This window comes from Rhinopithecus bieti, unplaced genomic scaffold, assembly GCF_001698545.2.
Source record: "Rhinopithecus bieti isolate Rb0 unplaced genomic scaffold, ASM169854v2 scaffold_3858, whole genome shotgun sequence".
Lineage (NCBI taxonomy): Eukaryota > Metazoa > Chordata > Mammalia > Primates > Cercopithecidae > Rhinopithecus > Rhinopithecus bieti.
The window spans coordinates 1563967-1588194 of NW_016804227.1; the positions used below are offsets into that span (position 1 = coordinate 1563967).

Below are 24228 nucleotides of genomic sequence, written 5' to 3' on the forward strand. Positions count from 1 at the left end.
AATGAAAGTTGGAAAAGCAAATAAAAAATTAATATTATACATAGGAAATGAATAAGGGCACAAAACATATTTAAAACAGTACCTGGCACCTACTAAGCAAAACTATTAATATTTTAGTTAAAATGTATTATATATGGCACTTCCCATATACTAATCAATTACAAAATAAAATCACTTTAGTTTCTTGAAGATTCTAAGATGCCACAGTTTTAGTCAAATCAACCTTGAAAAGAGACCAGTTTAAGATACTTGAGAGTAACATTACCAAATAGTCTACTTTTACAAATATTCATGATAGTATATTCTCAATTCCTTCTTGTTACTATAGACACAATGCATTTTCACTTTCAAAAGAGCTCCTTGAACATTGTAAATGAGTCTCTTCTCAGACAGAAATGGCTTTTCTGGATGCTATGAAAATTCAAAACTAGAAGGCTAGAAACAATCATAGCCACCTCTCAATCCAGCTGTACTTGTGGAGGGCTGTTAACACTAGCATCTAGTGTGTGTCAGATCACTTTCAACACAGCTGTTCGGTAAAGAATGCTAAAATTCTATGTTTCTTTGGGTTCAAATATTATTTCAGAAATAGATGTATTGTGGAAATATGAGAAATCCATAGTTGGTTAAAACGACAACGGAAAACTAACAAACATTTTAATTCAGTGATTTAAAAAAACACACAGGATTGATGGTTTATGTATCTGGTTTTCTGTAACTGAGGACTGAAGGTCTCCAGTTTTCCCTGATTTGTGTTAAGTGCGTTGCCAGTTTAAGTGGCTCTGAAGCTGCTGCAGCCAGCCAGAATGTATCTGAAGGAAAGAATATTTCCTTGCATTTCAACAAATGTTTATTCAATGCCTCTTTGCTACAGGTACTGCATGCTGAGTGCTATGGCATGCCAGAAGTGACTCATTCTAACTGGGGTATGTAGCATTTTACTTATTTTTTTGAGACGGAGTCTTGCTCTGTCACCCAGGCTGGAGTTCAGTGGCGTAATCTCGGCTCACTGCAACCTCCACCTCCCGGATTCAAGTGATTCTCCCGCCTCAGCCTCCCAAGTAGCTGAGATTACAGGTACACGCCATCATGCCTGGCTAATTTTTTTTTTTTTTGTATTTTAATAGAGAAGGGGAGTCACCATGTTGGTCAGGCTGGTCTCAAAGTCCTGACCTCGTGATCCACCCGCCTCGCCCTCCCAAAGTGCTGGGGTTATAGGTGTGGGCCACCGCATCTGGCCAGCATTTTAAACTAAGTTTAAGAAATGGCACTGGCCAAAGAATGGAGGCTGGGCAGGACTCAATTCTAGAAGGGAATAGGGCATCAGCTCAAGGTCAGAATAGTTACAAAGAGACATCATGATGAGCTCAAAGCTGATCCATATGGCAAGTTGGGCCAGGGCTGGGAACTTGGGATGGAGCCACAGGAGTGGCAGGGGCCCAGCAGTCACAGCTGCAGAAGGCAGGCTGCATCTTTGTCCTGAGCTGCAGAAATCACTGGACCCATCCCCAGTGATTCTCAGCGATTCTGATTTAATTAAGCTGTGTTGGGCCTGGGACATTGGCATTTCGTAAAAGCTCCCTAGTGACTAGAACGTGCAACCAGGGGCGAGCTTTGCTGACAGGAAGCCTCAGGACCAAGCCAAACATGAAAAGTAGAAGACCCAGAATGTCTTCTTGGGAGGGAGCTACCGGTTCTGGGAATCAGTGGAAATCTTTAAATAGGGGATAAACAGGATTTGACTCCTGCTCTGAGATCCTCGCTGGTACAGAGAATTGGCCGATGAGGAAAGAAATAGGAGAACACACCACCTAGACTCTTACTGCTATGGTTAAGGAAAGAGATGATGGGAGCCTCACCCAGGACCAAGGCACAGAATGAAAAGGCATTTTGAAACCGAATCAGTACATCTCAGTGGTTGACTTATTGAGAGCGGGCAGAGAGGAAATACTGGAGACAACTCTGAGGTTTCCACCAGAGAAGAGGCTGAGCGGTTAATGGAGGCAGAGAGCAGATGACCACGCACGTACTTGGGGAGGAGGTGGTGGTGATGGGTTATGCTTCAGGCTTGATGTGTTTGATGCATTCTCTGATGCCCAGCAGGCGGTGGGGCATGAGGGTGAGGGCATCGAGGAAGGATCCACGCTGGAGATAAAATAAATGACTTTTCAGGCATGTTGGGGTCTCCTGGAAGGAGGAAATATGCTCATTCTCCTGGGTCCACAAGCAAAGACTGTATTGCTAATGACCTAATACATCTCACATTCAATGGACAGTTTGTGCCCTAGACAAAAGGGGAAGGGTTGCTATACATAACCACTGGGTTATCTTTCCACTTCATCTTTGTCTTGGTCTCCCACGAAGTAGCAATCAAGGGTCAAACAGCACAAGTTTCTTTGGGGAAAAGCTTTGTCTTCATTTACTTGCCTCATCGCCTCAGTTTTCATTAGTACCTACTTTTCCATCTGACCACTTAAGTTCAACATCCTTAGTCAAGGTGGGGCAAAGGTGAATTTTATTTTAGTTGAGAAATAGTATGTGTCTAGTTCAGGTTATTCTGCATAGTTTCAGGTCTAAAATATTAACCAGCCACAGAAGCAGGAACTCATTACAGTTTCAAGGATTACCCAGTGTCTGATCAGGGCTTATGGAGAGGTGCGAGAAGGCCACACACCCCATGTTACAGCTGCACGGTTCTTTCTACCTATGGCCAAAAGTCAGCCATTTGAATTCCCTTTGCTTTGTGCTACTTCAAAACACTATTTCTGAAACCAGTCTGCCCTTTTGACCGTTTTCTTCCAACTTTATAGTCTCTCTCGGCCCTGCTCCTCCTCTCCTGCAGGTTGGTAATTTTAACTGGACACTGTCTTTGTGAGGCTCAGGGCTACATCCCAGTTTTGTACATCCTTATATTAAAAGTCCCAGAGAGTGAATTCTGCAGCCAAACTTACCAGTTTAAAATAATTAGCATATTGTATTTCTAAACCCAAACAGCTTTGTGTCTTAGGTGACTGACTCCAAGTCTATAATCTCCCCTTTGAGGATAGAAAACAGCCCCTCTTTTCCACGTGCCCTTAAACCCCGGCTCTGGAGGAACGATGTTCTGAGAATCCCAGTGGGAAGCACAGGACAAGTCTTTAAAGAGTCTCCAGGGATGCAGGGTCCAAGGAGGTAAACTCATTTCTGGAGACTCCAGTTGTCATAGTCTCCTATTGTTATTACAGCAATCCTATCCTCATGACTTTTACAAAGGAAAGTTCCCTTGAAAATTCAAAGTATTACTTTAAAATACCCTTCTAGTCTTTAATTTTTTTTCTGTTTTACTGTTTACAGTCACTGTAATTTTAAAAGTATCATCTTGCTAACCCAAGTCCATACTTTATACTGGGGAGAAATTTGACCTAATTCGAATATGCATTCACAGCCTCCTTACCAAATAACAGAGTCATATGACGTGACCCTCTCTCAAGAAAGGGAATATGAGAAGGAAATGTTATTTTAAAATAAACACAAAGTAATTTATGCTAGAAAAGTGCTGTGTCGTTTTCTTTGAAATGGTCTTTTGTTCTCTATTATTTTCTTCATTGGCACCGTTTTAATCTCTATTTAAGTTTTAGAGTCTTAAAGCCAATTATTTAAAATACTTTTGCTACTCTTCATTTCTTCCTTTTTGTTCACACCCTTCTTTAACTCTTTTCTGTGACTGTTCCCTGGCTTTTTTCTACAGCATCGTAGAGAGGAACACACAAAGCAATGTGTGCTGTGCTCAGTGGAAGATAGAACTTCAGCATTCTCACCCCGTTCAATCCATGTAGTTTAAGGCTCTCTCTTTAGAGAAAATAAGGTTAACCATCAGGAGTACATGTAGAATACCTCAGGAATCAGTGTACTCTTCAGTTGTGGTACTTATCATTTGACCACTTTAATTCCTTGGTGAAAAAAGAGAGTAGCTGGTAGATAATCCCTATATGCTCATTATTCTAAACGCTTGAGTGGAACAGCCTAAAACACTCCTTTCCTCCATCCAGATCTCTGACTTCTCTACTCTGTGGCCTCATCCATCGCCCCTTGACTGAAGGATCATTCCCTGCTGCATGCTTTCCGCACAGTGAAAGAACTGACGACACTCCTGTCGATGGATCCTTCCCCCTGGCTCGCAGGAGTTCCCCTGCACTGCTCTGAAGTCTCTGGTGTCCTTGTTGTTTCCAATTCTCCTCTATGTCTTCATCAGCCTCCAGCCCACAGCATGGGTCCTATTGAGAGGACGGCAGTGGAGGGAGAGTGGGTTTTAGGAGATGAGGGTGAACCGTGGCAGGGCAAGGATGAGAGGCCAGTCAACAATGTTCCTGATGTAGATTCTGAGAGCTTTAGCTTTCATTCTGGAGCCTTGGGAGTATAACAGCAGGGAACTGTCTGAATGGTTTTGTATCCTCCAGTGAGCCCCCAGATGCCTTACGGAGGGCCCATGGAGGGAGTGAGACCAGAGCAAATACAAAAGGTTAATGATGAGGCCTCCACAATGCCTTGAACAAGAAATAATAGGTGATAGGGGGAAATGGAGAGCAGGAGGAGGAGATAGAGGAAGCAGATACCACAGAGTTTCGGGACTGCCTAGATACGGGGAGCGAGGCAGACAGGAAGTGATAATGCTCACCTTGCTAACTTGGGCAACTGCAGTCAAGGTCTTAGCAGATGAACCTTGTATTTGTATCATAGTTTTATTATTAAAAAGTGAAGAAAGATATTGATACTTATAAGTTACTAAGCTACATACAGAATAAAAATCCTTCTGTATGAATTTTCTTTTCTGCTTTACTGCTTACGATCATTTGCAATTTTAAAAAGTATCTGTCTTACTAACCCAATTCCATACCTTGTACTGAGGAATATTTGACCCAATTATAATATGCAGTCACAGCCTCCTTACCAAATCACAGTCATGTGATACGAAGGGTATAGAAAGATTTTTATTCTGTATTTGGAGAAAACATACCATTTCCTACTCTTCCTTCTTAAATCTAGAGTGTAGTTATTTTTGTCCTTAGTCTATTGTTCAAACACTTCATTTTTTAAAATCCAAATTATTCTTTGTGCCCAGTCATCAATGACTCCCTTATCAATGCCTGTCTCTCTAATCTTACTTCTTTCTACCTTGACTCTAAGCAAGTTCTTCTACTTGTTGCCACCTGAATTGAACTAAGAATTCTTTTTCTTTGCCTATGCTATTGCATCAGAAAATTCACCAATTCTTTCAACAAATAATTATTGACAATTTATATACAAGCTAAGAGAAGAATAAGTTAAAGTGCAAGCCTTCAAGGAGATCATCATATAACATGTGTGGGACAAGGCAAAACCCCAAATAATACCCTCATTGCCTTGACATACAGTTGGGTGGGGCCCAGAAGTATAAATAAAGTCCACTGCTGTTTACCAGAAGGAGTGAATCACAGCAGCTTCATTTGAGGTGTCCTTAAAGTATTTCAACAGAGGCTTTTTCTATAGTTTCCAGAAGGGCAGAGACTGTGTCTATTTTAATCACTAGTATATAACAGACTACTCTGCATCACACCAGTCACGTGGTAGCCATGGTGTCTGTGGGATGAGAGGCGTTTACATGTTTACTCCTTAATTCTAGTGGGAGCTGCAGTATGAGCAAAGACATGCAGAGTGGAAAAGCAAAGGACGTATAGGGAAGAAACATCCTATTCTGCTGGAGCATGGGTATCTATGTTAAAAGGGTCAGATCAGCAAACTGGGTGGATGAATGCCCCACAAGAGAAGGCCTTGAACAGCATTGACCTGGTGCACTGGGCAATGGAGAGGGGCAGAAATGGGGAGGGGCAGAAATCACAGGGATTTTAATCAGAGGTCTGCTGGCCTGTGAAGAATGTTCAGGGAGGAGAAACAAGAGACAGAAAACTGTTTACGTAAAAGCTAGGAGTTCCAGGAAAGCGGGGCATAAAGTAATATGGTGCTGATGGAAATGGATTTTAAAAAGCAGATTGAGCAGGATGTGACCATGGACTGTGGGACGAGGGTGAGGGGCCCACAAATGAGAGCAACTGGGGTTCCATGCAGTTCTCATTTGCTTTTAAAAATTAGAATAGTTAGCAATATTGAAAGAACAAAACCCCAAAGTTTTACATAAAACCTGGATTTCTGGCTTCTTCCTAAAAGTCACAAGACCTGACAACCTTGGACCTACAATTCTGTCAACAACAAATAGCTGGTTGTCCCTCCTAGAGATGCGCGCATGCCTCCCTCTCCCTGCAGCCCCGCCCAGCCTGCTTCACCTCTTCCTGTGGCTTGTTGTTACTTGGGGGCATTGAGGTTTTCAAGCCTGCCAGTGAAATCTGAGTTTCCAGCGTGGGAGCCAAGAGACATGGGCCACTCTCCAAACTGGGAAATTAGGAAGAGGAGCTCTTTTTAAGAAGATGCCCACCATAGATCTAGAAATGCTGAGTTGGTCACCTTTGCATCCTTCATGATCTTGTTCATTGCACTCCAGTTTTCTTAGCTCTCTAAGCTTAGAGCAGAATTCAGTCTGTGGTTGCTATCTACTCTCATAGCGTGAGCACAAAATACTTTAGCTTCTTACTTTGAGAAGAAGCGAGACTGAAAGTTGAAAAACTGTGGGAGACTTTTGTTAGATAACAGGGAAAAAACATATTTTGGCACTGGGGCGTTAAGGCCAGTAGTGATTAAGGTCAGGCTTAGAAGCTGGAATGCTGGGATTTGAGTTCCATTTTATGTTCTTCCATGGGATCTTTGGGCAGGACACGTAAACTTTTTTCTCAGGTGTTTTCATGTTTATAAATCAGGGATGGGATTGTATCTGCCTCAGAAAGTTGTGAGTTAATAAATGCAGTGTTTAGAATAGGGCCTACATGGTGAAACTCCATCTCTACTAAAAACACAAAAATTTTTTTGTGTGGTGGTGAGCGCCTGTAGCCCCAGCTACTTGGGAGGCTGAGGCAGGAGAATCGCTTGAACCAGGGAGGCAGAGATTGCAGTGAGATGGTGCCACTGCACTCCAGCCCTGGTGACAGAGTGAGACTCTGTCTCAAAAAAAAAAAAAAAAAAAAAGGAATAGGGCCTACCAGAGTAAGAGCTTTAAAAATGTTAGCTATGATTAGTAACATTATCAGAAAAAACAGCTTTCTGTAGCTGTCACTAATTTCTAGCCCAAGACTGGCCTGTGTAGTACAGTGATATTCAGATTCTACTGGGATTTTCCTGCCTCTAAAATGTGCTTCTAGGTTTGTGGTATACTCAGTGAAATCCTCAGTGCTTCCCTAAACCTGCCTCTTAATTTCATTTCTTTTTTAAAAAATTTAAAAAAATTGTGGCCACATAGTAGGTGTATATATTTGTGTGTATACAAGGTGTTTTGATACAGGCATGCGATGTGAAATAGTCACATCATGAAGAATGGGGCATATTTATCCCCTCAAGCATTTATCCTTTGTGTTACAAACAATCCAATTACATTCTTATAGTTATTTTACAATGTACAATTAAGTTATTACTGACTATAGGTACAATTGTTACTGACGATAGTCACTATCAAACAATAGGTCTCATTCATTTTTTCTATTTTTTTCAGTACCCATTCACCACCCTGACCTACCCCCCCGCAACACCCCACACTACCCTTCCCTGCCTCTGGTAACCATCCTTCTACTCTCTATCTCCATGAATTCAATTGTTTTGATTTTCAGATCCCTCAAACAATTAAGAACCTGTGATGTTTGTCTTTCTGTGCCTGGCTTATTTCATGCAACATAATGATCTCCAGTTCCATCCGTGTTGTTGCAAATGACAGGATCTCATTCTTTTTTATGGCCAAATAGTGCTCCATTGTGTAAATGTACCATATTTTCTTTATCTATTCATCTGTTGACTTAGAAAGTGCTGGCTAGGCATGGTGGGTCACGCCTGTAATCCCGCCACTTTGGGAGACCCAAAGCAGGCAGATTGTTTGGGCTCAGGAGTTCAAGACCAGCCTGAGCAACATGGCACATTCTTTCTCTACAAAAAATACACACACACACAAATCAGCTGGAAGTGCTGGCGCGTGCCTGTAGTCCTACCTACTCAGGAGGCTGAGGTGGAAGGTTAGCTTGTGCCTCAGAAATCGAGGCTGCAGTGAGCTGAGATCACGCCACTGCACTCTCTACCGTGGGCGACATAGTGACCCTGTCTTAAAAAAAAAAAAAAAAAAAAGCACAGGTAATTTCTATCTTCCTAAGCCTGGTCTACATTTGCCCTGGCCACAAGACACAGAAACACCCCTCCCCAATAAAGAGATTTTGAATTTGCATTTCAACCTATCCTCCAATCTTACAACTGCTTCCTTCGCCCCTTCCCCAGGGGTCTCTGTGGCTTTGAGCCCTAGGAGACTAAAGCCTGGTCCATTTCAGTTTTGTGTCAGAGTCACTAGTTATGCTATTCTACAGTATACAATACAGGGTAATGCTAGTTCCACCTGTGATGAAGCTTGGGGTATTAGACCCTGGAGCCTAAGATTGAAAACTCATTAATAACATTACATTAATAAACATGTTTGATCCTGGGGCTGCTACTACATAGCTGTGGCAAATTATTGGACCTTTCTGTGATCGTTTCCCCACCTTTGAAAGTAGAAATGATGATACCTACTTGCATAGGGCTTTTGTGGAGACTGAATGAGTTAATTAGTGCATGTGATGTATTTCACTAAGTGCTGGTCAATGGCATAGCAAGAGTGAGGTAGAGAAAGCGGTTGGTCCCAGGTGCAGCACTAAGGGATGTATTGGTTGTAGAGAATTTATGACTAATCAAATTTACTAAAAAATTGATCTGCTGTGTATCACCACTATGCTCCAGCAATTCTAAACAGCATCAAAGATGTGATACCTAGTCCAGCTAGGGCGAACTGCTCCTACCACCTCCTCCCTTGGTATACCACTAGTGCCAGTAAGACAGTATGTTAGCAACAATTAATGATTAATAACAAAAGATAACAAAAAGAAGAAAAAAATGCAGGATGCTCAACAAATGCAATAATATGCACACGAAGATAATTTGTGCAAGTGTTTATACCACAGCTGCTGAATTAAAGTTATCTTAAATGTATCCCCAAGCAACACAGTGTATTTCCTTGTAATGGCATCATTGAAGAGCACGCCTTTAGGTTATCACAGTCAATTTGCTGAAATGTTCTTACCGCTACTGATGAACAGGTCTAGCAGCTGTTCCTTGGAAAAACCAGCATCTATTTCAGCTCTCACTATTTCACAGGAGAATCCCGCAGCCATTTGTCTGTGCTGTGATAAGAAAATTGGGTGATTAGTTCTACACACTTGCCAATTTTCAAAGAAAAGGAGATGGTATACAAGTAATCAATACCTTCAGGCAGAGTGCAAGCTGATGTACTATGTAGTCTTGCAAGCTTCCTTCTGGGCCATGGAAAATGACATTATGATATTGCTCAACCTATTAACAAACCAAGAAGAGACCTAGGGTGAAGATGCTAAGTTGGGAAGAGAAAAAAAGTGGTACACAAGTGTGGAATTCTTTTTTGATTGTCCTCATACTTTCAAAAGATTAAAAACAATATTTTAGAGGTTAGTTTTTTTCACTGGACACGTGTACTCTCATTTGAATGTGAAACATGGGCAAAAGGTACTTAGCAAGAGCTGACACTTTATAAAAAAACACATTTTTCCCCTCTATTTTCTACAGCGAAGGTCAGCAGGGTAGCTGAGAAACACAGTTCCAAGTTCATTTTGTCCCTTCCAGAAATTCTGTAACTTTTCCTATATTATCCTTTGCAGATGTTCTTTATGTGGAATTTTGTCAATGCTTATTTAGCTGTTTAGTGGTTACAACAGTAATGCATTTCATTATGGAAATTTTGGTAAATATAAAGAAGAATAAAAAATTACTGAGTGTCAGCGCCCACAGTCACCGTAAATATTTTTGTTTCCTTCCAGTTTTTTCTTCGCATAGTGGCTGTGTGTGTGTGTGTATGTTTAAAAGATGGGTATGTGAGTGTAATCTTTTTATAGCTGTTATATATCAGAGAATGTCTTTGTGTTGACTTCTTAGGTAAAAGATGTTTTGATGAGTATAAAACTCAGATCAACTTTATATATTATTCCATTCTGGAATTGAGTGTTTTAAAGAAATCTAGGTGGAGATGGATCACATTTGCTTTGTCAAAAAGAAATTCTCCTGCCTGGATGCTTATGGATTTTTTTTTAACCTTCATCCTCGTGTATAAGGATACCTCGCCCGAGAACATGGAGATTCAGCAAGCATTTGGATGGAAAGACAGTTATCATCTACACAGGGCAAAGGCAGCGATATCTTGAGAAAAATGTGGAGAGGAAAGTCAGCCTCCTACTTCTGTCATTTGAGGGCAGACACCCCTGCCCCTGCCCAGCACACAGGCTTGGGAGAAGCTTTCTTAATGGAAAGCAGGTCTTGCAGGAAAGGACTTGGACAGGTGAGGCTCTAACCTAACTGATACAACTGATATTGCTCACATGTGACGATTGAGCCACCCAGACTTAATGGGAGTTTTGAATTTGTTCTCTCTATAATCTAGAACAGGACAATGTCAGAACGTGTGTGTATATCTCTGTGTTGTCTCTCTCTTGTACTCTGATGAGGTTGTCCCTTTGAGATCACAGGAAAAGGCCCATCCTTTATGGTAGCTGGGATGGACTTCTGTGAAGATAGTAAATATGCCCCAGTCCATCATTACAGGGAGGCAGATTGTGGGATATAAAAGGAAGGCTTGAAGAAAAGCTCTTAGCGTAAGAGATGAGGTAACTTTTTCCTTACCCAGGGCCTTTAAGACTTGAGTTTTGGGCCGGGTGTGGTGGCTCACGCCTTTTATCCCAGCACTTTGGGAGGCCAAGGAGGGCAGATCACTTGAGGTCAGGAGTTCGAGACTAGCCTGGCAAATATGGTGAAACCCCATCTCCACTAAAAATACAAAAATTAGCCAGTTGTGGTGGTAGGCGCCTGTAATACCAGCTACTTGGGAGGCTGAGGCAAGAGAATCGCTTGAACCTGCGTGGTGGAGGTTGCAGTGAGCCAAGATCGTGCCACTATACCCCAGCCTGGGCAACAGAGCGAGACTCTGTCTCAAGGAAAAAAAAAAAAAAAAAAGACATGAGGTTTAGACTCTAAGGAGACTAAGGAAAGTTGGTGAGCACTTCTGGGAAGTGGAGGAAAGCCAGGCATGACCACCAGGAGTCAGACCATGAGCTAAGGGGGCAGTGATCCTGTAAGGGTCTCCTTGATGTTGGGCTTGGGACTGGGTTTTAGGCTCTGAAAGACATCATGTCTGGTAGCCTCCAGTAATATTCTCTGAGTTGGAATACTATTCAATTATTAGTATGCCTTCAATAAAAGGCTTAGGGTAGAGGTGCAGGCAGGGACCAAACCTGGAGCAGGAACTTCCCCAGAGACACAGGAAAGAATACCCTAGAAAGTGCTGCTGAGGTTCTGTCTCTAGGCAGTAAGGCAATGGGGCCACAAGTCTGCAGGGTACATTATTATTAAATAATACATAATTACTAAAGAATAATACGTTTTCATTTATACTTATGAGATGGGGAAGCCTGGGCGATATACAGATTGTACTTGTCATTAAAAAATGTTGCCCAGATATGTCTAGTTATAGCCTCTTTCTCCCAATCTTAAATGGAACATGGTACGTCCTTTTGATATGCATAGTCAGAACTTTTTTGGATTTGGAAAATTTCCCCCAATTTTTTGGTAATTTCTCCTCTTCTAGTTCTCTTTATAATGAACACCTATAATGCTTAAGTTCTCTGTTTTCTGCGAGTATGTCATCTTACCTCACCGTTATAGCTCTGTCCTCTTTGCATTGAGAGCTCCTCAAGTTAGTCTTGCACAACACACAAAAGAATATTCACGATCTCACTTCTGTTCTCTACAGTCAAGTGCAACTTTATGCCATTGCATTTTCAATTGTTCTTATAGTTCCTTACCTCATCCATCTCCTAAACTTTTCCTTGTAATCTAAGCCCAGACTCTACTATGACTTTCTTGCTCTGCTTTCATAGTCTACCACCTTGCATTCTGTAGACAAAGAACATAATTTTCCCAACTTTTTCTGTTTTTCCTAGTTGCTGTGGTCAAAATGTTTGTGTTGCTTCCCCTGGTCCCAATTCATATGTTGAAATTCTAACCCCCAAGGTGATCGTATTAGGAGTTGGGGTTGTGAGGAGGGATCAGTGCCCTTATAAATGAGGCTAAGGGGAACCCCTTGCCCCTTCCACCACTTGAGGATTGAGTGAGAAGGTGCCATCTATGAACTAGGAAACAGGCCCTCACCAGACACTGAATCTGCTGGCACCCTGATCTTGAACTTTCCATACCCTGGACTGTGAGAAATACATTTCTGTTGTTTATAAGCCACCTAGTCTATGATATTTTGTTTCAGCAGCCTGAATGGACTAAGACACTAGCAAATAATTTTAAGGGTGTTTTCTTCCCTGAGTTTGCAGACTGAAAACTGATCTGCAGTATTCTTCCATAGGTATACGGTTATTTTGTTATTATTTGTTTATGTGCTATGAAACCAGAGGAAGAATTTTGCAGGAAAGCAGGATGTGTGGACCACCACTGGCTTCACTCACTGTCCACAAATTGGGTGGCTGAATCTCCTTCTTGGGTCAGTGGGTGGATGAAAACTTGGTGTCTGCAATTGCTGGTTAAACTCCTGGGTCTAGCAACGGCTGCAGTGGAATGAACTCCTGCTGCATGAGGGTAAACCATAGTCCCAGGAAGCGCCACAGCCCAGCAGCTCCTGTCTCCATCCCTGCTGAGTGCTTATGGAGAATCTACCTCCTAGGATGTAGCACAGTTTCACTAATCCCCACCAACTTTTTGTCCAGGTATTTCTAGGATCCGCAGTCTTCAGACGGATGTGGAAAGGCCTCCTGGGAGTGGAGGAGAATATCATAGTGCTGCAAAAAGCAGAGACTATGCAGTAAAGGATAAATGCCCAATTTTCTAACTGGTATAAATCTTTTTTTTTTTTTTTTTTTAAACCACCAGGAAAATGGTAGGGGAATGATCATAATGATTTCCTGCCTAATTTCAGGTAGGCCTCACATAAGTGGGCCTAATACTCTATTACTCTTAACGAGAGTAGAAAATGCTTCCAGATTCTTGCCAAAGAGAGACCTCAGTTCTATTTTTTTGTGACTGTGAGGTTTTGCCAATTTTCAAAAGTACTTTAGTGGGAAATTGTGTATTACGTACACAATTTGCTAGCCAGGCGCAATTTTAAACCAGAGCTCTTGGGCTTTCTAAATTAATCCCAAATTGCTATGATTTATTGGGTAGAATATTTTTTCACAAGTCATGGATTGTTTCACACCAGTGAATCAGGATACCGAGTTTTAAGATTTACTGAAAATAAACAGGCTAAAGATTTTCAAGATTTACCCCTGAGATTTTTCAACTAGCGTGGCTATTTAATCTTGTCTCACTTCTGAAAACAAGAGTGCTCTATTCATTATGGCCACCCTGTCAAACTGCCTATACTTTCTTAAGATTGATTTTGGAATCAAATAACATAAAGAGACCCAGTTTCATAAAGGAGCTGTCTTTAGTTTCAACACTTCATTTGTTCTCAGACTGTAGGTTTTTAGGAAACACATGCAGGAAACATTCAATTTAAAATTTCATTGAAAAGGCCATTCACTAGAAGTAAGCCCTTTGCATTTATATAGTCTAAAGTCCTTCATGGGATAAAGTAGAAATATAAATAAATAAGTGAATTAGGTAGGTAAAGAGAAAAACAAATGGATATACTTCCAGATCATTCATACATTTTAATGCATGCATTTCATTAGTAGGTTTCTCTTCATTTCAGGTATTACCAATTTTTTATAAATGGTATTCTGTTATCTCATCAAATGATATAGTCGCGTTGGTTACCATTTAAATTCTGAACAACAACAAAAATCGCTCAATTACTGGGAACCTGTTACTCTATCAGAACTGGGGCGAACATGCAAAGCTTTGCTAAGACATTACATATTGTTTTGAAGTTATATTATCTTTCTCCAAATATCAAAATCTTGGGTATAATGAATATATATACTCCATGCTTCCAGCAGAGGGCTCTAAAGATAGATACACAGGCAGATTTTTTGGGGAAAGAGGGGTATAAATATTCTAATTGTATTGAAAGGAGATCTGTTCTTTGAACAAGATCAAACAAAACTTTTAAAATTACAGTCTTAATTGCGGTTACCAGAATTATCCCCTAAGTGCACATTTATAGTGTGGCATTTCTGCTTATTGGTAAAGGGACACTGGCCTCATTATCACAATTGGTACCAATCCCTTTTATTCTTGTGTCTTCACAGACTATTCAGGAAGCTCATCACATGTCAATTAGTGCTTTGTGAGCCAAACAGATTCTGGATTAAATGGAAACAAGTGACCTCAACAATAGACCATGCATCTCTATTTTTTTTCCCTCCACAATGCTTTCCTGCAGAATGGGGTTTACCAGAAGAGCTGTGATCTCCACTACTGTTGATGTGGCACCTGTAATGTGTTTGCAGAGCTGTGGCATTTTAAAGCAATAAATCCTAAGTTTTGTTTGGAGTTTCACTTGTCATACATAGTCCGAGGAAAAGAAGCTTCTGTCCAGAGACAGTTCCAGGCCAGCTTGTGCTGACTAAACAGAAAAGAAAAATAAAAGGGCACTATAGAGCCAGTAAAATTGGGATCGTTAAAATCACATGCTCTATAGCTACAAATTTCATTCCACCCACATCTGACACCTGATTTTAAATAGCTAATTTACTTGTGACTTTAGAGCCACTGATGACACAATTACGGTCTATTCATTAACATAAAATTTCCTCAAACAATATTGGTACATCCAGCATTTGGAATACAAAAAACTGGAATTCTTCATGGTAGAGAGCATTTTAATCATTTGCTGAAGTCCCTTTTAAAGAATAGGTATAAGAGTAATAGGAATCTAAGAGAAATTACAGTTCACATACACAGCAGACTTGGTTACTAACTTCAAATATAGACAGGTCCCCATTTATTGATACAGACATAATAATTTGGGTATTACAGCTATTTTAAAAACGTAAAACTATAAGATGGAACTTTTAGACATAACTGCTCCCTTGTCAGCCAGCTCTGGAATTCATGAAGTTTTTCTGCTTTAGACCTTTTCTGGGCTGACACTTACTGCCCAGGATCCTCTTCCACTATTGCCGTGGAAGCCAAATGTTCCACTGGTGGTAGAGCCACCTCTTCCTCATATCAGGCAACCGGCTGCTTCCCACTTTCACTAGGACCTCACCCAGGCTTGCTCCTCCCTTCCCTGAGAAAGATCAGGCTAGAGCTGGCCCTCTGCTACCAGGGTTGTGGGATGTCTTAGACACATAACCATCACTTACAACCTTATTTTTATGGGAAAGTAGCGAATTTATTTTGGGAATGGATGGAGAATAACTAGGCTCTCCTAGTGATGATTCTCAATGACTGGCACGGCACATTTTGGAGTGAATGAAAAACAGGTAGAAGAATCTGTCAAGGATCCCATCCAGGACATTCAGAGTCTTAATTTTAAAGGAGCACTCAGATCAAGATGATCGAACTCCAACATTTTTTCTAATGTAATAATTATTCATAGTCACTGAATTATTATTATACGAGGTTTCAAGTAACCTAACAAAAAATTGCAACTGGTTAAGAGAAATGTTTAAGTTAATGCAAAAAATTCAACAATTACAATAAATTACTAGTGATTCAAAACTCAATTGGGTGGAATATTTCCTCTATTAAATCAAGGGTGGAGATTTAAAATGTACTTGTATTATTTTAACAATAAAAGTATTTAAAATAACATCATTTTAAAAAACAGAAACAGAAACAGAATCCTGATTTAAAGTCTTCACTATATGTGGTTTCCTGCATAAGGGTTTTAACACATGCATTTTAGATATTTGCATAAATAGTAACTACTGGTACTGCAATGCTTAATCAATAGGCTAATAACCTAGGCTAATAAACTATGATTACATGCATGAGTAGGCAGAAAGGCTAGTTTCAACTCCATGGGTCTCACCATTTAATTGCTGGAGACGCTGGGTAAATTACTTTGAGTCTTTGTTTATTTACTTGTAAAATGTAACTTGTATGGGATATCTATCTCACAGAAAGATTAAATGAGATTATCCATATATTTAGAACAGAGGTTGGTGTATAATAAATGCTCAAAAAAAGTTAACTATTCAAAAGCAACTATCATCAGAGTGAACAGACAACCTACAGGATGGGATAACATTTTTGCAATCTATCCATCTGACAAAGGTCTCATATCCAGAGTCTACAAGGAATTTAAACAAATTTACAAGAAAACAAACGAACTCATTAAAAAGTGGGCAAAGGACATGAATAGACAATTCTCAAAAGGACATTCATGTGGCCAACAAACACATGAAAAAAAGCTCAACATCACTGATCGTTAGAGAAATGCAAATCAAAACCACAATGAGACACCATCTCACGCCAGTCACAATGGTGGTTATTAAAAAGTCCAGAGGCAACAGATGCTGGCAAGGTTGTGGAAAAAAAGGAACACTTTTACACTGTAGGTGGAAGTGTAAATTAGTCCATCCACTGTGGGAGACAGTGTCGCGAATCCTCATTTCTTTTTAGAGGCAGAAATATCATGTGACCCAGCAATCCCATTACTGGGTATACACCCAAAGGAATATAAATCATTCTATTATAAAGATACATGCATACATATGTTCGCTACAGGACTATGTATAATAGCAAAGGCATGGAATCAATCTAAATGCCCATCAATGATAGACTGGATAAGGAAAATGTGGTACATATACACCAAGGAATACTAAGCAACGATAGAAAGGAATGAGATCATGTTCTTTGCAGGGACATGAATGGAGCTGGAAGCCATAATCCTCTGCAAACTAATGCAGCAACAGAAAACCAAACACTCCATGTTCTCACTTATAAGTGGGAGATGAATGATGAGAACACATGAACACATGGTGGAGTGGGAGGCACAACACACACTGGGGCCTGTCACAGTGGGGGTTGGGTGGAGGGAGAGCATCAGGAAGAATCGCTAATTGATGCTGGGCTTAATATCCAGGTGATAGGATGATCTGTGCAGCAAATCACCATCGCACATGTTTATTTAATAAACCTGCACAAGTACCCCGGAACATAAAAGTTGAAGGTAAACAAAGTCAACTATTACTACATTTGTATATTTACTGTACAGATTTCCAACAATTCAACACACATCAATGTGCCTGTAGCTATTTGTGGAACTGGGAAGCTATGCCATTCTCTGGCTCAAATTTCCCCAGTGGCTTCCTATCCACTTGGAGTAAAATTAAATTTTTTTGCCATATTCCTGCATGATCTAGTTTCTGATCACTTCCCAGACTTCACTGTCAACCTAGATACATTTGTATCTGTGGTTCCCTGTACCTCAAACACCCTCCACAAGGTGACTCCCTTCACTTCATTTGTTTTTCAGTCCAAACGTCACTATAGTAAGATCTTTCCTGATAACGCCATCTAAAAATAGTGCTTTCTGCCTCCCCTTCCACCCACTCTTTATCTCCTTGTCTGCTTTATTTTACCTCACACTTGTGTTAGTGCTGGTCATCACATTACATATACATTTATTCATTTGATTTTTTTAAAATCTGCCTTCCTTACCACTAGAAGGCAAACTCTATAAGGCCAGGGAATGTGTCTTACACATAGCTCTATCCTCAGTTTCTAAAACATTACCTGCATTTAAGAGGCTCTCAATAAACAGCTGTGAAACAACTGAAATAACAGGACACAAATATATATAACACAGGGCCTATGCTCTTAAGGGGCTTATAATTGTTTATGGAAGAGAAAACATTCACAACCATTATGATATATTGTTGTCTCAGTCACTTTAAATTTTGCAGTGACCGCTGAAATAAGTGATACATTTTTATTTTATTCATTCAAGAGTTAATCGTTGGATTAAAAAAGCCTTTTATGTACACTCACTGAATTCAGAATAGAATTAACAACAGGGTTTGGTCTCTGATTTGCTGTTAACTGGTAGTAAAACTATGTCTTATGTATAAGGGGGCACACATATAAGTGTACTTGGAATATTTTACATATAATGTGACTAGCAGACATTTCATTTTCCAGATTTGTTAGTCAACACTAATTTGCAGTTATGTTTTATCATCTTAATGGATGAAGGAAAAGCCCTGGGTCAGAACCTTGCCTTGTATGGAGAAGCTGAGAATGGGGAAGGGGAGAGAAGGGAGTGGTTCTACCAGCTGATTCTACTGAGAGCCTGAGGCTAACATTCCTGAAAACCAGTTAATCACACCCTTCCACCTTCATGTAAGCCAAGTAATGATATAGATCTCCTTCCTATCACAGACATACTTTGATGCTTTCAGGAAGGGGGACAAAGAGTAAAGCAAAGAAGTCAAAGTATCAGATTTAGGAGAATCCACCTTTTCTACATGGTGAGGCTTTGAATGTTTCTCTGCTACTGGGGCTGCTGGTACAGCCACAGTTAATCCTAACTTTGAGCCTGGCTAGATGATCAATGGAATGGTTTTGAATACTTCTTTTCATAAGGAGTGAAAACAAAGGCATCAATTCACAGTCTGTGGAAACAACTTTTGTCAAGGGTCATAGTTTCAACTCATTTATTTAAAAAGGTCATCTAAATTAAGGCAGCAAGCAAAATTATTTTTTGATGTTTTATACCAGTAGTATTAGTTTTAGATAGATCTCATACACATCAGAGACTTGCACAATTCTGGCTTCATCACTTATTAGATGCATGACTTTGAGCATTTTACCTCTCTCTGTTCAGTTTCCCCATGTATCAAATGGATGAAATTATCTCATAGGGATGTTTTGAAGGATAAATAAAATAAATCATAACGGCACTTGGCATATTGCATGGCATGTGATAAGTATGTAATGAACGCAAAGCACTACATTTATCCATTTTACATTTATAATTTGCTACTTTCTTTTGATGATCATATTCTTCTTCTTCCTTTTAGTAACAGACCACCTGGTTTTAGGTGGGTGCACGATTGCCCAGCAAAAGGTTCTACTTCCCAGCTAGGCAGCGACAGGTGTCTTAAGTTCTGTTGAATGGGATGTGGGCAGGAATGACACTTGCAATTCCCCTGAAAGGAAAGGCTTGCCCTCCAGGCTGTCTCCTTCCAGCTAGAAAGTGGGAGTGGGAGTGGTGACTACCTTTGATCAAGCAACACAAACAACATCCCAGGGAAGAGTGGAGCAGGGAGAAAGGGTGCTGAGATCCTGGGGAGGTCGCCCTGCCACTTCTCCCTCCCCAGGCCTCTCACCTGCTGGGACTTACATGTTTGAGAAAAATAAACTTCTATCCCATTTAAGCTGTAATTATTTGGTTTCTGTTAAAGTGGCCAAATTAACCTTCTCACTAATGCTAGCATCTTTACTCAATTTTAAGTCATAAAAATTTATAGTAAGACATCTTAATATTTGTGGTCATTCCCTTCCATAGTGATCATCATTTACTTGACATCAAGTCCTTGTTAAAGGAAGACAACCTGCTCCTGCCCAAATTATAACACTTCACAGGTCACAGGTGGCCTCTGGATCCAGGCAATAGATACCCGGATGACAGTGACAGACATCCAGACTATGTAATTGGCAGCCTGCCAGAGAGGGGGCTGGTGGGAAAGGTAATGGTGTCAGAGCACAGGGTGGGTTTGGAGGGCTTGCACTCCTTTAAACATAAAAATGGGCCACCCAGTTTTCCAGTGGCAAGGATGGGAAATACAGGCCTCGACTCAGCAGTGTCCACCTACCAGCCTGAGGTAGTTCTGCATCATCTGGAGAGGGATCATGGAGGCATAAGTCACACTACTGAGGCAGCCTTCTTGAGGACCTGTAGGAAAGGACAAAGAAGAAAAATGGGCATTCTTTTATTAAATATAAATGATCAAAATACAACAGAATCTATCATAAAAGAGAAGTGTGTTTTTTGACTTATGTAGGTAGAGCTGACATTTGGCCAGGAGGCACCAATGTGCCTTTCTGTTGTGAAAATATTGTCACACTTTGTTCTGGCTGATAAACTGCCACTGCTCCTGACCTCCCAAGAGCTCCCAGCTGCTCCTTCCCCCGCCCCCTGGGATGCCCACCTACCTCCCAGCAACCACAGCCAGGGCCTCCAGATCCCAGTCCCAACACTGTGCCCAGTATCTGCTGATTGCTGGGCTCAATGCTTTACAGTTCATAAGTAAAAGTTATCATAGATCATTGCAATCTCAGAAAGCTTTGGCCTTGGCCTGCATTAGGTCCATTGGCAATACTCCGTCACCCCTCCCCCCAAGTTCTGCCATTCTCTCAATACATTGTTTGGGCCTAAAGCAATTTTCTGGGGTGGCCTCACACTTTTCTTTAAACTTCAGTAAGTCCAGTTCAAGTAATAAAATAAATATTTATTAGTTAAGATTGAATTTTCAGACTCCATTCCCAAGTATGGGAAATACGTGATGAAATCCATAGCTGTTTAGCATCAAGGGCTGAGAAATTGAGTGTTCCTATACCACGTAGCAGTAGCATGACCTTAGGCAAGAATATCAATCTCTCAGAGCCTCAATTTCCTTGGATATAAAATAAGGATAAGCAGAAATGTGTACCTCATTGGGTTATGAGAATTAAATGATTTGATACTTATGCTATAAACAACAGGGTCTAGCACATAGTAGGTGCCCACTAAACATTAGCCTGTACCATTATAAGCATTATTAAGCACAATACAGTCTCTGTCATTCTCTTGTCAGCATGCCAGTTTGGCCTCTGGTTTATTTCCAATGAGTGATGCAATCAGAATGACAGGAATCAATGATCCAGACAGACATCACCACGGGTGTCAAGAACATAGCTTTTGAATTTTCCTCCCCTTAATCAAACATTTCAAAAAACATCTAATTACCTAGTGGTGGAAGTCACATGTGCGTGGCTAGAAGACATAGGATGAAATGTGAAGATTTAAGAACTGGTGCTCTGAGGCAGCCATGAAGCAAACACCCTTTAAACGTTCCCTTAGTTAGGGACATCCTTACCTGACAAAAGCACAGTGATGTGCTCTGCCTTATTCTTCCTCATAAAGTCCCACGGGGACTGCGTGAAGCTCTGACCCACTGACCATGGCACATTTCCTAGTTCCAAAAAATGAAATAAAATGTCAAGGGCAGCTTATGAGTGATTTTTCTCACAAGCGTAAAACACATGCTCTCCTCTGTGAGAACCCTAACGAATCTAGAGCTTACATTGTCAAAGGCACGTATGGAACACATACAGGGCCACACAAGGGGTTAGCTCCCTAATGAAATTCTTGTTGAAGGTTGAAAGGAAGGCTTTCAACCTACAGACTTCTCCAAAGCAGCCCATAGGAGAGATTCAGGGAGAGATCTAGAAAGCAAATATATCCACTCAAGTATTTCTAGGGTTAAGCTCTTAAGAACAAAGCTGACCATAATCTAAAACTGTTTCAGGGTTCTTCCAATGCTTGTTTCTCAAAGCTTAAGCACTTTGGATGAGATATGAGATCATTTATGATCTGGTCCCTGATCCCCTTTCCAGCAAATTTTTAGATTCCAGAAAAAAAAAAGTAGATAATTTCAGGTGCTCAGAATAAGGCAGGCTTTCTCCCATTGTGGGCCCTCTGCTCACTCTTGTTCTGAAAGGGTGCCACTCCACAAGTATCTTCCCTAGGGGGTGACTGGTAATACATATTTGTTTTCATCTCTAACTTCCACAGATCAATTCCCAAATATCTATTCTCAGCATGCCTCCGATATATATGTACACCCACCTGTAATTCTGCTTATCTGCTGACCTGAAGTTCCTTTCATGTAGCTTAGGTTATGCATCCAGCAAACTCACTTACATACACACAATAATAACACTAATAATTACCAATTATGAAGTGATTACAGCAAGGCACTAAATTAAGCCCTTTATCCACAAAACTCAATGATGTTTGGATGTGAAATGCTACTAGGGTGCTCGATACCTCTGAGACTAGCACGACCACTGCAATACTCAAGCCTTAGCATGCACTGCTCACAGAAGTAAACTTATCTGTTGGCAGTGAATATCCATCTGCCTTTGTCAGTTTCCACATTAGCTGAACAAAGGCTGATGGAGGGCCATTTCCTTCAATACACAGCTGTACTGACTTCGTTTATCAGACCCCGGGCCAGAACCATATTTTGAGTAATACTTCATGTGTGGACAAAATGTGTTCCTAAGAACTGAATCATCTCTTAATGCAATTTTAAGTACATTATAACAATTCTATAATAATTTTTTTTTTAAAGAGACAGGGTCTCACTTTGTGGCTCAGGCTGGAGTGCAGTGGCTGCATGATAGCTCACTGCTGCCTCAAACTCCTGGGTTCAAGGGATCTTCCCACCTTAGTCTCCGAGTAGCTGGGACTACAGGTGCATGTGACTGCACCCAGCTAATTTAAACAAATTGTTTTGTAAATATGAGGTCTCACTATGTTGCCCATGCTGGTCTTGAACCCTTGGGCTCAAGTGATCCTTCTGCCTCATCCTTCCAAAGCACTGGGATTACAGGTATAAGCCACCATGCCTAGTCAATAATAGTAATTTTAATGATCATACCAAAGATCCATAAAATCAAGTTGTCATGAATACTCTTCTCTAAAAACTAGTAACATGTTTTGAAAGTAAATAAACATATATGGGTAAAGAGAATAAAACACTTTCTGATATAATAATCTGACAGATAAATAGCAACGGTAAAACGCCCACCTTTCCCTCAACCTTGGACCATTCTTTTCCAGTATGGTGCTGTTGAAAGTATACAAGCTTTTCTATCAGACAGAATATGATTTGAATCCTGTCTGCTTTGCTCACTGGTTCTGTGCCCTTAAGCAAGTCATCTTGTACAGTTATCTGTAAAATGACACCATTGAAAGGACTATTTATAAAGCACCCAACACAGTCCTTGCAAAGGAGCAGGTTCCCCATAGATGGTAGTTCTCCTGGACCAAGAAGAAAGGAACTAATCAGGGACAACTAATATTTACAGAGAACTTACTATGCTCAGCAGAAAGCAAATCTCCTAAGTTCTTTGGAATCTGTTTTGTGCTGTCTATCAAATTGAAATAACCAATTATCACCCTGATTCATCCCATGTAGGAGCACTGAATATATCTTTATTAAAGTGCTTCTTTCAAGTCTAGACTTCATCAGAAAACCTGTCCTGGAGGTAAGGTACTAATGCACTATTAGTAGTGCTCCTGGGTCAACCTGAGAACAAATTTTGAGCTGTGTTCATTACTTGTGCAAAAGCAAGCAGCTGTGGGGTGTTTAGTTTCTTGCATTTATCTAGAACAGCAAGTGCAATCACAAAGCCTCATCAAGGGCTTTCATGTTTTTTACTCTTTCAGTATTATTTGAGGTATAAAAGCATTTTTATATTAACAGGCAACATTACATAATGGCTACATTGTGAATACTCAAGTTTTTCATCACCGGCAGCTGCCACAATAAGCTTTGAATGTGCTTAATCAATGAACTAAGAATCAGGTTATGAAACCCATAAACATAAATAAACCCAGAAATTTCACTTTTTCTTCGTCATAGGACTGCTGATACCTAGCGTGATGGATCGTATGCTTCTTGCACTGAGGCCGATGTTGGAATCAGTGGTGTTATTGCAAGTCACGTCTTCCAGACTCCACCATCCATCAGAAGAGATTGCCTGGAAATGATTTGTCAGAGCTTGACTCACTGCATTTGAAAAATCATCCCATGATGTCTGTTTGCGGATATTTAAAGCACATATTGTGTTTTCGCATTCCAAGTCATCAGAACCATAGTTGCTTGGTTCAATCTCACCCACTGAAATCCTTAAGGGTATTTTAAGAGCATCTGGTAGAAGAGTAAAAGAATTAGGAGTTAAAAAAATCCAGACAGAAAAAAAATGCAAAACTATTATATAAAATAAGCAGATACAAACATTTAAAAATACAAACCAAAGGATAGCTATTTTATTCCATTAAATAACATTATATTGAACATTCTTACACCAGAGTAAACTTTTTTTTTTTTTTTTTTTTTTTTT

General features: G+C 40.4%; 1 protein-coding gene across 3 annotated transcripts in view; it reads right to left on the reverse strand.

Annotated features, from left to right (window-relative positions):
* The window catches only part of CTTNBP2 (cortactin binding protein 2), a 174412-nt gene that overhangs the window by 30017 nt on the left and 120167 nt on the right, over positions 1 to 24228 (reverse strand). For all 3 annotated transcript variants that reach the window (XR_001884549.1, XM_017867354.1, XM_017867355.1), the window contains exons 10-14: positions 23760 to 24035; positions 21192 to 21287; positions 19929 to 20008; positions 9394 to 9480; positions 9212 to 9311 (exon numbers count right to left, since the gene is read on the reverse strand). Coding sequence is in view for 2 of the 3 variants with exons in the window: in XM_017867354.1 (XP_017722843.1) it covers positions 9212 to 9311; positions 9394 to 9480; positions 19929 to 20008; positions 21192 to 21287; positions 23760 to 24035 (639 nt within the window). In the remaining variant the exon portion in view is untranslated. The remainder of the gene's footprint in view (positions 1 to 9211; positions 9312 to 9393; positions 9481 to 19928; positions 20009 to 21191; positions 21288 to 23759; positions 24036 to 24228) is intronic.